This window comes from Centroberyx gerrardi, chromosome 4, assembly GCF_048128805.1.
Source record: "Centroberyx gerrardi isolate f3 chromosome 4, fCenGer3.hap1.cur.20231027, whole genome shotgun sequence".
Lineage (NCBI taxonomy): Eukaryota > Metazoa > Chordata > Actinopteri > Beryciformes > Berycidae > Centroberyx > Centroberyx gerrardi.
The window spans coordinates 13387406-13402311 of NC_136000.1; the positions used below are offsets into that span (position 1 = coordinate 13387406).

Genomic DNA, 14906 nt, shown 5'->3' on the forward strand with positions numbered 1-14906 from the left:
TAACCTTGGGAGTTTTTTTTACAAATCAACATGTTTTGTTTCTTTCAGAACAAAGAAATTGTACTGTCAGAGGAAAATATCAAAGTTATCCAACAAAGCAAAGGAGTAGATATACCCTATCAGGTCCACACTATTGGTATATATCTCGTTATTGAGGCCAAGAATGGCCTGATTCTCATCTGGAATAAGAAGACAACCCTGATGATCAAACTCAGCTCCACATTCAAGGTGAGTGAGCAGGCCTCAGTTAAAAATCACTATGGTTGCCATTTACAATTTAACTAGATCTATTTTTCTTCCAGGGAAAAGTCTGTGGTCTGTGTGGGAATTACGATGGAAATATCAAGAATGATTTCACCACCAGAAACAAAGAAGTTGTGGTTGAAGCTCTTGAGTTTGGAAACAGCTGGAAAGTGTCACCCAGTTGCCCTAATTCTAACACATTGAAAAACCCCTGCACTTCATACTCACACAGGCAGGCATGGGCACTGAAACATTGCAGCATCATCAACAGTAAAGTATTTGCTGGCTGCCATTCACAGGTATACCAATATATACATTGGTAAAATTACCAAGCCAAGTTATAATAGTTCATAACAGTTTACACAATGACTTGCTGTATAATAAGCTGGTGAAATACAATACCATCTCTAACTGCAGTTAAAACTGTTTCTTTTGAAAAGGTGGATCCTCAAAACTATTATGATGCCTGTGTGAGAGACTCATGTGCCTGCAATACTGGAGGAGATTGTGAGTGCTTCTGCTCGGCTGTAGCAGCCTATGCAGCTGCCTGTAATGAGGCTGGAGTCTGCGTGAAATGGAGGACTCCCACAATCTGCCGTGAGTCTTTCATTTGCGTTGGGGAGATGAGTGCAAAGCATCAGTCATTTTAATTGTAATGTTTTAAAGTATTATAAACTTAGCATCGCTCTGTAACAGATCTGCTACCAATTAATTTCAATTACCTTCAATTGCATGCTTGTATGAGCTTCAACTCTCCATAGGTAACCATTATTACAAGATTATTTACATTACTAAGTAATCTTTACTCATATCTTGTTAACATTCCTCTTCTTCCTAGCTCTATTCTGTGATTATTATAACCCTTCTGGAGAGTGCGAATGGCACTATGAGCCTTGTGGAAAACCATGTATAAAGACGTGCAGGAATCCCTCTGGAATATGCTCCAATCAAATTCCAGCATTGGAAGGTACAATTAGCAAGTCATAAGAGCGATAGCGCATTTGTTTCGTTAAGCTTTTATTTATCCAGTTGACTGAAAGTTGACTGAGCATGTCTGCTCTTTTCCAACGACACCCCTCTTCACATTCATGCAATTAAACACAATCACAACTTCGCAGTACAACCATAGTCTTCTACTGTTGGCCACTAAGCAGCTCCACTGGAGCAGTTGAGGGTAAAATGCCTTGCTTAAGGGCACCTTGACAGTAGCTGTTGAAGGAAGGGAGAGCATTACTCATTCGCTTTCTCCACTCACAATTTCCCAGATGATTTACGCCACAATTCCTCTCTGTACCTATTCTGTGTCTGAGTTCTGAATTAACATTTAATTTTCTTAGGTTGCTATCCAAGATGCCCTCCGGAACAATCTTATTTGGAAGAAGTTACTATGAAGTGTGTGTCAGAGGAGGAGTGTGGCTGCTATGATGATGAAGGGAAGCATTACGAGGAAGGAAGCATCATTCCTTCAAAGGAAAATTGTCAGAGATGGTATGTCACTTCCCATCTTATTGACGTTGCAGGTGGTGCAAAAGTTGTTATTCACCATGGCATTTGTTTTTCAAAAAGTGATGCAATGATATACTGTATATTACTGCAATACAACCATGTTGTTCAACTGTAATATAAAGTAAAAACTTTTGACTTTTGTTTTTTTCACAGCATTAGCAAGTTCTTTATATTATCTTTATGTATGTAATTATATATCAAGTTAATTAAAGATAATTGTTAAGAAGATATTTAGATAAGTAGAAGATAATTATAAAGATATATAATATAATTTCAAGAGAAAAAATCGTTTCTGCTCTTGTTTACTTTTAAGTCATTGCTCTTCAACAAAGGTGAATTGCATCTATGATGTCCAAGGTAAGTAGGATATCTATTATTATGACTATGATATCTAACTGTTATTGTTATTCAACCAGAAAATTATTATACCTCATCCAGATCCATTAAATGGATAATGGTATGAACCTATTGGAAAAAAACACAAGCTCAGTAAATACACACATTTTCTTTTGTAGCTTGCTATTGTTCATATAAAGGACATGTATACCATTATGGAGCTACAATCTACAACACCCATGATGGAGATGGAAGCTGTATCACTGCTGTTTGCGCGGAAAATGGAAATATTACGAGGAACATAAAACCTTGCCCTACAACTACAACAACTACAACAACTACAACTACAACAGTTTTTGTTTTCTCAACATCTGGTGAGAATGAGAAATTTTTAAAATATAGTGTAGATGTGAAAACTCTGATATATCAATTGATTTCGATTTTTCAGTTGCCCTGTGAATATTTTGATGATTTAGTCTTTTCTTTTTTGAATGGGGCAGACAGAAAAAGTAAATGTAAACATTTGTATACCGAACAAATGTGTGTTAATCCTCTACAATAGTTAGTGAAACAAGAGGACAAAATTTGATGTGTTCTTTGCAGGACCCTCTACAACACCACTGCCATCAACCTTGTCATCTCTTCCAACAACCACCATCACCACCACTACCACAACACAGACAGCAACAACAACCACAGAAAAGCCCAGTACTACTGCTGCCACAACCACAGAAAAGCCCAGTACTACTGCTGCAACTACCACAGAAAAGCCCACCACAACAACCACAGAAAAGCCCACCACAACAACCACAGAAAAGCCTAGTACCACTGCAGCCACAACTACAGAGAAGTCCACCGCTGCAACAACAACCACAGAAAAGCCCACCACCATCATCACAACAACAACAGAAAAGCCTACCACAACAACCACAACCACAGAAAAGCCCACCACAACAACCACAGAAGAGCCCACCACCATCATCACAACAACCACAGAAAAGCCCACCACCACAACAACAATCACAGAAAAGCCTACCACAACAACCACAACCACAGAAAAGCCCACCACAACAACAACCACAGAAGAGCCCACCACCATCATCACAACAACAACAGAAAAGCCCACCACAACAACAACAGAAAAGCCTACCACAACAACTACAGAAAAGCCCACCACAACAACTACAGAAAAGCCCACCACAACAACCACAGAAAAGCCCACCACAACCACCACAGAAAAGACCACCACAACAACCACAACCACAGAAAAGCCCAGTACTACCGGAGCCACAACTACAGAAAAGTCCACGGCTGCAACAACAACCACAGAAAGGCCCACCACAACAACAACCACAGAAATATCTACCACAACAACAACAACCACAGAAAAGCCCACCACAACAACAACAACCACAGAAAAGCCCACCACCACAACAACAACCACAGAAAAGCCCACCACAACAACAACCACAGAAAAGCCCACCACAACAACAACAACCACAGAAAAGCCCACCACAACAACAACAACCACAGAAAAGCCCACCACCACAACAACAACCACAGAAAAGCCCACCACAACAACAACAACCACAGAAAAGCCTACCACCACCATAACCACAGAAAAGCCTACCACCACCATAACCACAGAAAAGCCTACAACAACATCAACCATTACAAGTGTTTCAACTGAGGCAGTGACAACTAGTCAGACTCTCTCAACCTCAACACCTTTCACAGAGGCTAAAACAACACCAATGCCATCATTCTCATCACCTCAACCCACAAGCACTATCACTACTACTACCACAACACAGACAGTACCCATATGCCTTTGTAAATGGTCCGCTTGGATAAACAATGATTATCCTGACTCAAATGGTGGAGATTATGAAACCATAGAAAAAATTAAGGAACCAGACTTGACGGCTTGCAGAAAACCTCTAGAAATAGAATGTAGAGCAAAACAGTACAAAGATTTATCTTTGGATGAACTAGATCAAAAGGTTACATGCGACCCAGCAGTTGGGCTGATTTGTCACAACCAAGACCAAGGCATACCACCCATTTGTTATGACTATGAAATCCGAGTCAGATGTTGCACTGGCCCCAGCAATCTTTGTACAACTACAACCACAATTACTCCTACACCAACAACAACCAAAGAAAGCTCCACCACCACCACTACAACCACAACAAAAACAACCACAGAAAAGCTCACCACAACAGAAAAGCCCACCACAACTACCACAGAAAAGCCCACCACCACAACAACTACAGAAAAGCCCACCACAACAACCACAGAAAAGCCTAGTACCACTGCAGCCACAACTACAGAGAAGTCCACCGCTGCAACAACAACCACAGAAAAGCCCACCACAACAACCACAGAAATATCTACCACAACAACAACCACAGAAATATCTACCACAACAACAACCACAGAAGAGCCCACCACCATCATCACAACAACAACAGAAAAGCCTACCACAACAACCACAACCACAGAAAAGCCCACCACAACCACAGAAGAGCCCACCACAACAACCACAGAAATATCTACCACAACAACAACCACAGAAGAGCCCACCACCATCATCACAACAACAACAGAAAAGCCTACCACAACAACCACAACCACAGAAAAGCCCACCACAACAACAACCACAGAAGAGCCCACCACAACAACAACCACAGAAATATCTACCACAACAACAACCACAGAAGAGCCCACCACCATCATCACAACAACCACAGAAAAGCCCATCACAACAACAACCACAGAAGAGCCCACCACAACAACAACCACAGAAATATCTACCACAACAACAACCACAGAAGAGCCCACCACCACCACAACAACAACAGAAAAGCCCACCACAATAACCACTGAAAAGCCTAGTACCACTGCAGCCACAACTACAGAAAAGTCCACCGCTGCAACAACAACCACAGAAAAGCCCACCACAACAACAACCACAGAAGAGCCCACCACCATCATCACAACAACCACAGAAAAGCCCACCACCATCATCACAACAACCACAGAAAAGCCTACCACAACAACCACAACCACAGAAAAGCCCACCACAACAACAACCACAGAAAAGCCTAGTACTACGGCAGCCACAACTACAGAGAAGTCCACCATCGCTGCAACTACCACAGAAAAGCCCACCACAACAATCACAGAAGAGCCCACCACCACAACTACCACAGAAGAGCCCACCACCACAACTACCACAGAAAAGCCCACCACCACAACAACCACAGAAAAGCCCACCACCACAACTACCACAGAAGAGCCCACCACCACAACTACCACAGAAAAGCCCACCACCACAACTACCACAGAAAAGCCCACCACAACAACCACAACCACAGAAAAGCCCACCACAACAACCACAGAAAAGCCCACCACAACCACAGAAAAGCCCACCACAACAACCACAACCACAGAAAAGCCCAGTACTACCGGAGCCACAACTACAGAAAAGTCCACGGCTGCAACAACCACAGAAAAGCCCACCACAACAACAACCACAGAAATATCTACCACAACAACTACCACAGAAAAGCCCACCCCAACAACTACCACAGAAAAGCCCACCACAACAACTACCACAGAAAAGCCCACCACCACTGCAGTCACAACTACTGAAAAATCCATCACAACAACAGAAGAAATTGTTACACAACCTGCGGTTACAACAGTGATATCTACAGGAGGCCAGGTCAAGAATACCACTGTGCCAGAGGCATCTGCAAAAACAACCACAGAAGAGCCCACTACCATCGTCACAACCACCACAGAAAAGCCCACCACAACAACCACAGAAAAGCCCACCACAACCACAGAAAGGCCCACCACAACAAGCACAGAAGAGCCCACCACCACAACCACCACAGAAAAGCCCACCACAACAACCACAACCACAGAAAAGCCCACCACAACAACCACAACCACAGAAAAGCCCAGTACTACCGGAGCCACAACTACAGAAAAGTCCACGGCTGCAACAACAACCACAGAAAAGCCCACCACAACAACAACCACAGAAATATCTACCACAACAACCACAGAAGAGCCCACCACCATCATCACAACAACCACAGAAAAGCCCATCACCACAACCACAGAAAAGCCCATCACAACAACCACAGAAAAGCCCACCACAACAACAACCACAGAAAAGCCCATCACAACAACAACAACCACAGAAAAGCCCACCACCACAACAACAACCACAGAAAAGCCCACCACAACAACAACAACCACAGAAGAGCCCACCACCATCATCACAACAACTACAGAAAAGCCCACCACAACAACAACAGAAAAGCCCACCACAACAACCACAGAAAAGCCCACCACAACAACCACAGAAAAGCCCACCATAACCACAGAAAAGCCCACCACAACAACCACAACCACAGAAAAGCCCAGTACTACCGGAGCCACAACTACAGAAAAGTCCACGGCTGCAACAACAACCACAGAAAAGCCCACCACAACAACAACCACAGAAATATCTACCACAACAACAACCACAGAAGAGCCCACCACCATCATCACAACAACCACAGAAAAGCCCATCACAACAACCACAGAAAAGCCCACCACAACAACAACCACAGAAAAGCCCACCACAACAACAACCACAGAAATATCTACCACAACAACAACCACAGAAGAGCCCACCACCATCATCACAACAACCACAGAAAAGCCCACCACAACAACCACAGAAAAGCCCACCACAACAACAACCACAGAAGAGCCCACCACAACAACAACCACAGAAATATCTACCACAACAACAACCACAGAAGAGCCCACCACCACCACAACAACAGAAAAGCCCACCACAATAACCACTGAAAAGCCTAGTACCACTGCAGCCACAACTACAGAAAAGTCCACCGCTGCAACAACAACCACAGAAAAGCCCACCACAACAACCACAGAAATATCTACCACCACAACAACCACAGAAGAGCCCACCACCATCATCACAACAACCACAGAAAAGCCCACCACCATCATCACAACAACCACAGAAAAGCCTACCACAACAACCACAACCACAGAAAAGCCCACCACAACAACCACAGAAAAGCCTAGTACTACGGCAGCCACAACTACAGAGAAGTCCACCATCGCTGCAACTACCACAGAAAAGCCCACCACAACAATCACAGAAGAGCCCACCACCACAACTACCACAGAAGAGCCCACCACCACAACTACCACAGAAAAGCCCACCACCACAACAACCACAGAAAAGCCCACCACCACAACTACCACAGAAGAGCCCACCACCACAACTACCACAGAAAAGCCCACCACCACAACTACCACAGAAAAGCCCACCACAACAACCACAACCACAGAAAAGCCCACCACAACAACCACAGAAAAGCCCACCACAACCACAGAAAAGCCCACCACAACAACCACAACCACAGAAAAGCCCAGTACTACCGGAGCCACAACTACAGAAAAGTCCACGGCTGCAACAACAACCACAGAAAAGCCCACCACAACAACAACCACAGAAATATCTACCACAACAACAACCACAGAAGAGCCTACCACCATCATCACAACAACCACAGAAAAGCCCATCACAACAACCACAGAAAAGCCCACCACAACAACCACAGAAAAGCCCACCACAACAACAACAACCACAGAAAAGCCCACCACCACAACAACAACCACAGAAAAGCCCACCACAACAACAACAACCACAGAAAAGCCTACCACCACCATAACCACAGAAAAGCCTACCACCACCATAACCACAGAAAAGCCTACAACAACATCAACTATTACAAGTGTTTCAACTGAGGCAGTGACAACTAGTCAGACTCTCTCAACCTCAACACCTTTCACAGAGGCTAAAACAACACCAATGCCATCATTCTCATCACCTCAACCCACAAGCACTATCACTACTACTACCACAACACAGACAGTACCCATATGCCTTTGTAAATGGTCCGCTTGGATAAACAATGATTATCCTGACTCAAATGGTGGAGATTATGAAACCATAGAAAAAATTAAGGAACCAGACTTGACGGCTTGCAGAAAACCTCTAGAAATAGAATGTAGAGCAAAACAGTACAAAGATTTATCTTTGGATGAACTAGATCAAAAGGTTACATGCGACCCAGCAGTTGGGCTGATTTGTCACAACCAAGACCAAGGCATACCACCCATTTGTTATGACTATGAAATCCGAGTCAGATGTTGCACTGGCCCCAGCAATCTTTGTACAACTACAACCACAATTACTCCTACACCAACAACAACCAAAGAAAGCTCCACCACCACCACTACAACCACAACAAAAACAACCACAGAAAAGCTCACCACAACAGAAAAGCCCACCACAACTACCACAGAAAAGCCCACCACCACAACAACTACAGAAAAGCCCACCACAACAACCACAGAAAAGCCTAGTACCACTGCAGCCACAACTACAGAGAAGTCCACCGCTGCAACAACAACCACAGAAAAGCCCACCACAACAACCACAGAAATATCTACCACAACAACAACCACAGAAATATCTACCACAACAACAACCACAGAAGAGCCCACCACCATCATCACAACAACAACAGAAAAGCCTACCACAACAACCACAACCACAGAAAAGCCCACCACAACAACAACCACAGAAGAGCCCACCACAACAACAACCACAGAAATATCTACCACAACAACAACCACAGAAGAGCCCACCACCATCATCACAACAACCACAGAAAAGCCCACCACAATAACCACTGAAAAGCCTAGTACCACTGCAGCCACAACTACAGAAAAGTCCACCGCTGCAACAACAACCACAGAAAAGCCCACCACAACAACAACCACAGAAATATCTACCACCACAACAACAACCACAGAAGAGCCCACCACCATCATCACAACAACCACAGAAAAGCCCATCACCATCATCACAACAACCACAGAAAAGCCTACCACAACAACAACCACAGAAAAGCCCACCACAACAACTACCACAGAAAAGCCCACCACAACAACTACCACAGAAAAGCCCACCACAACAACTACCACAGAAAAGCCCACCACCACTGCAGTCACAACTACTGAAAAATCCATCACAACAGAAGAAATTGTTACACAACCTGCGGTTACAACAGTGAAATCTACAGGAGGCCAGGTCAAGAATACCACTGTGCCAGAGGCATCTGCAAAAACAACCACAGAAGAGCCCACTACCATCGTCACAACCACCACAGAAAAGCCCACCACAACAACCACAACCACAGAAAAGCCCACCCCAACAACCACAGAAAAGCCCACCACAACAACCACAACCACAGAAAAGCCCAGTACTACCGGAGCCACAACTACAGAAAAGTCCACGGCTGCAACAACAACCACAGAAATATCTACCACAACAACAACCACAGAAGAGCCCACCACCATCATCACCACAACCACAGAAAAGCCCATCACAACAACAACCACAGAAAAGCCCACCACAACAACAACCACAGAAAAGCCCACCACAACAACAACCACAGAAAAGCCCATCACAACAACAACCACAGAAAAGCCCACCACAACAACAACCACAGAAAAGCCCACCACAACAACAACCACAGAAAAGCCTACCACCACCATAACCACAGAAAAGCCTACAACAACCACAGAAAAGCCTAGTACCACTGCAGCCACAACTACAGAGAAGTCCACCGCTGCAACAACAACCACAGAAAAGCCCACCACCATCATCACAACAACAACAGAAAAGCCTACCACAACAACCACAACCACAGAAAAGCCCACCACAACAACCACAGAAGAGCCCACCACCATCATCACAACAACCACAGAAAAGCCCACCACCACAACAACAACCACAGAAAAGCCCACCACAACAACAACCACAGAAGAGCCCACCACCATCATCACAACAACTACAGAAAAGCCCACCACAACAACAACAGAAAAGCCCACCACAACAACAACAGAAAAGCCTACCACAACAACCACAACCACAGAAAAGCCCACCACAACAACCACAGAAGAGCCCACCACCATCATCACAACAACCACAGAAAAGCCCACCACCACAACAACAACCACAGAAAAGCCCACCACAACAACAACCACAGAAGAGCCCACCACCATCATCACAACAACTACAGAAAAGCCCACCACAACAACAACAGAAAAGCCCACCACAACAACTACAGAAAAGCCCACCACAACAACCACAGAAAAGCCCACCACAACCACCACAGAAAAGACCACCACAACAACCACAACCACAGAAAAGCCCAGTACTACCGGAGCCACAACTACAGAAAAGTCCACGGCTGCAACAACAACCACAGAAGAGCCCACCACCACAACAACTACAGAAAATCCCACCACCACAACTACAGAAAAGCCCACAACAACAACAACAACAACAACAGAAAAGCCCACCACAATAACCACTGAAAAGCCTAGTACCACTGCAGCCACAACTACAGAAAAGTCCACCGCTGCAACAACCACAGAAAAGCCCACAACAACCACCACAGAAATATCTACCACAACAACAACCACAGAAAAGCCCACCACAACAACCACAGAAATATCTACCACAACAACAACCACAGAAAAGCCCACAACAACCACAGAAAAGCCCACCACAACAACAACCACAGAAATATCTACCACAACAACAACCACAGAAAAGCCCACCACAACAACAACCACAGAAATATCTACCACAACAACAACAACCACAGAAGAGCCCACCACCATCATCACAACAACCACAGAAAAGCCCACCACAACAACCACACCTTCAACTCTCCAGCCTTCACCATCAGGCAGTACAACTGTATGTTTCTGCAAGTACCTGGATAAGTTTTTCTCTCCTGGTAAGCAATACACAAGTGTTAGTCCTATCAACAATTCTTTTAAAAAAATATGTTTATCTTTGTAATTGTGTTTATTTAAAAAAGTATCACATAACTGGTGATTTTAATCTAACTATGGCAATTTTATACTCATATTAGGTAGTTTCATCTATAATGAGACTGATGGAGCAGGCTGGTGTTTCACTTCATTTTGCAATTCAACATGTAATGTTGAGAAGCATGCTAGACCATGTCCCCCTACCACTCCACCAACTTCTTCCTCCAGCACAACAAGCACTACTAGTACAACACAAATTGCCTCAACAACAGTTAATAAGACTACAGCAACCAATCGTCCTGGAGACTGTGAATATCTCAAGCCACCTAGAAAGGTATTTAAATTTAGTTAAATAAAAATCTACTTTAAAGTAACAGTTCACCCCAAAATGAAATGTCTATCATTATCTTCTCGACCCAGTGTCGGACGAAACTCCACTGAAATTCATACGACCAACAAACACAGTGATTAGCTCCTGGAGTTCCATCTCAGCCTTCTCCCACACAATTGAAATGAATGGGGCTTGGTTGGCTGGAGTTGTGTAAAGCTCCAAAGAGTAAAAAAAACAAAAAAAACTAATTTTTGTGCACAGTTCATGCAGCGTAATACAAGTGTTCTGTAGCCAAACGATTACACTCTGAGTGCAAAAAGCCTATATTTACTCTATTATCTCCTATATTTAGCTCACTGACAGTTACTTTTTTTTTAAAGCATGTCATGTTCACGCTACAGTGCTCTGTTAAGTGGCTAACAGCTGCTCCCTCGCTGTGCAAGTGTGCACCGCACCCAACCCCCTGTATTGGAGGCGCAAGGCGCATTTAAGCACAGACACCTCTTAACAACCAGGACCAGGAGACGTAACTCACTATGTGTTTGGTGGCTGTACATTTCATTTTGGCGTGAACTGTTCCTTTAACAAACTAGTCCTTTCATCACTATTCCAAACATCATTTACAACTGTACAAAATATATACATTTAATTCAATACAAAAATAAAAGTCACGGATTAATACTGATTTGGAGGTGGAAGTGTTCACCTCAAACCTGCTAAAAGTATCACTTTCTCCTTGATAGGATGGTGAATCTTGGAAGTCAAGCAACTGCTACCATGAAACATGCGACAATGGTAGAGTTATCACAGAACCGGTGAAGTGTGAACCGGTGACTAAACCTGTATGTGAAAATAGGTACCCACCAGTTAGGGTGTATGATGAAGCAGGCTGTTGTTATCACTTGGAGTGTAAATGTAAGTTCAAATGAATACACTATTTCACATTCAAACAAAATTTAAAAACTAAAAAAAAGTATATAAAAACAATGTTGTCATGTTTTTGTTTTTTTGATGTAACGCTTAATGCCATTATTTTATCTTTGCAGGTATATGCACTGGCTGGGGAGATCCTCACTATCAGACATTTGATGGGACATACTACAGCTTTCAGGAAAACTGCACATACGTCTTGGTTAAAGAGATCATCCCTCGACACAATTTCCGTATTCTTATTGACAACGAGAATTGTGATTCCTCTGGAACTGTAACTTGCTCTCATGCCTTGATTGTGTATTACAAAAACTATGAAGTTATTCTTACACAGGAGAGGGTCCCAAAGACAGTGAACACGGTAACCATTATCACAACAAAGTTCTCTAAACACAATTATTTTTATTTTCTTGCAACAGTTTTATTGTATTCAATGATTAGCAATGGTAACTGGGCCATCTGCCGCCTCTCTTCTTACTACTATGAAGCTGGCAAAGTTGTTTTATGTACAGTATTACAAATGTTTAATTTGAGGGTTGATGAACGGGTGTGGTATTCCCAAAATTACTTAGTCCTAACAACTTGTTACTTCCCTTCTCACCCCACTGTAACTGATGTTGCAATTCTTTAGGTGCACATTAATGGCAAGCGGATATTCCCAACCTTCTCTAATGATGACCTCATCATCACAAGTACTAAAATTGAGTTGCTGTTGAAAATCCCAGAGATTGAAGCAACTGTGATGTTCAAAGGGCTTTCATTCAGCATCGACCTGCCACATTCCCTTTTCCACAACAACACAGAGGGACAGTGTGGTAAGTTGATAACTGATTTGCTGTTAGACTAATATTTTTGTTGTATGGTAAATAAGAACCCAGATGTTGAATTGATAGCTGCAAAATACAAAGGGTACTTCATTTAGTATGAAAGTACAAGTGGATGTACCATATTTGCAGCACAAGTGTTGTAACAAATATTATGTTTATATTTACCTTCACAAGGTACCTGTGACAATGACAGAAGAAATGACTGCAGATTACCAAATGGACAGATTCATCCCTCATGTTCTGAGATGGGACATCACTGGCATGTACCTGATAAGAACAAGCCATATTGTGAAAATCCACCTGGGCCTGCGCCCCCTAAACCTGAGCCCACCTGCAACCCTGAGTTCTATTATATTTGTGAAATTATCATGAGCAGGTAAGAATTCACGGTGTAACAAACAATATGAAATAACGCCAGTTCATTCTGCAGCTGTGCTTAATAACAGTGTGGTTTCTTTGTACATTAAGGGTGTTTGAGGAATGCCACAAAGTAATCCCACCACAAGCCTTCTATGAGGCCTGTAAATTTGACGTTTGCCACATGCCAAATACCACAGTGGGTTGCTCTAGTTTGGAGGTATATGCCACGAAGTGTGCTGAAGCTGTTATCTGTGTCGACTGGAGGAATTCTACAAAAGGACAATGCGGTATGACGGTTTTGTTTTGTAGAAGTCATTCAAAGTTATTCATTGATACTTTACAGACTGCTGGATAAGCTTACTTCATCATTTTAATCCTCCCTCTCTTATTGTAGAATATACATGTCCAGAGAACAATATCTACAGGCCATGTGGCCCAACTATTACACCAACTTGTAATGCAAGGTAACACCTTGGTTCTGTTATTCATTTAAGCAACTGACATGTCATCAATGAACTGATTATTGTCAACAACTTTAGAGAAACAAAATGATTATATTCCATGTATTACACTAGTATGTACTATTCTGTGCTCTACTTCATTGTGCAGTGCCATGTAGCATTTTATTTATGAAAAAAAAGTCAGTACCCAATATATTTTGCAGAAGATATAATTTGTTGGTCTACTGTCAATGTTCTTCATATTTAGATACAATGAGAAATACGTGGAACCATGCCAGGGAGAAAAAGGCCAGCAGAACCCAGCCTGCAGCGCATTTATGGAGGGATGTTTCTGCCCAGAGGGAATGATCTCGTTCAGTTCAAACTCTGACACCTGCGTTTCCTCGTGTAAGAACATTTTCTATTTTGTGAAGAAAAATCAAATTATTCTTAGATGAAGGTACAAGTAAACTGAGGGCAGACACCTACTTTTCTTTTTATTCTTAAAGGTTGCACTGGACCTGATGGCAAACCAAAACAGGTAATGATTAACTTTTAATTATTCACGGTTCATTCATTGTTGTCAGGTCTGAAATTGCCACTAATTCTTTTGTCCGTCTATAAACCAGCTTGGCGATACTTGGCAGACTGACTGTCAGCAGTGTGTTTGTGATGAGGACACACTGAGTGTTCAGTGTGAGCCCATAAAATGTTCTCCTCAAGAACCCATTACTTGTGACAAGGAAGGTGAGGTGTTGGTGAACTCTACAGTGGACTGCTGTGAGAGATCCAAATGTGGTGAGTGATCCAAGGTGCCACACCCACATCTATCGATATTCTGTTTCAAGAGAGGCAGGTATGGGCCACCTGGTACCATTAAGGCTAAGTCCTAATCGCAGCAGCTGCAATTATCCTCTCTCTCTCTGCCCTGTCCTCCCTGTGTCTCTCTATTATGACTATCCAATAAAGCAGAA

At 43.2% G+C, this 14906-nt stretch overlaps 1 protein-coding gene across 1 annotated transcript in view; it reads left to right on the forward strand.

The window, feature by feature from the left end:
• The window catches only part of LOC139915991 (uncharacterized), a 28647-nt gene that overhangs the window by 9497 nt on the left and 4244 nt on the right, over positions 1-14906 (forward strand). The window contains exons 23-44 of the mRNA XM_078283049.1: positions 49-228; positions 303-542; positions 684-840; positions 1082-1210; positions 1581-1731; positions 2063-2106; positions 2265-2459; positions 2689-2719; positions 3298-3418; positions 3654-4631; positions 6417-9638; positions 9714-11007; positions 11146-11378; positions 12119-12290; positions 12422-12666; positions 12937-13120; positions 13307-13508; positions 13601-13779; positions 13887-13956; positions 14201-14340; positions 14442-14473; positions 14562-14730. Coding sequence (XP_078139175.1) covers positions 49-228; positions 303-542; positions 684-840; positions 1082-1210; positions 1581-1731; positions 2063-2106; positions 2265-2459; positions 2689-2719; positions 3298-3418; positions 3654-4631; positions 6417-9638; positions 9714-11007; positions 11146-11378; positions 12119-12290; positions 12422-12666; positions 12937-13120; positions 13307-13508; positions 13601-13779; positions 13887-13956; positions 14201-14340; positions 14442-14473; positions 14562-14730 — 8368 coding nt within the window. The remainder of the gene's footprint in view (positions 1-48; positions 229-302; positions 543-683; positions 841-1081; positions 1211-1580; positions 1732-2062; positions 2107-2264; positions 2460-2688; positions 2720-3297; positions 3419-3653; positions 4632-6416; positions 9639-9713; positions 11008-11145; positions 11379-12118; positions 12291-12421; positions 12667-12936; positions 13121-13306; positions 13509-13600; positions 13780-13886; positions 13957-14200; positions 14341-14441; positions 14474-14561; positions 14731-14906) is intronic.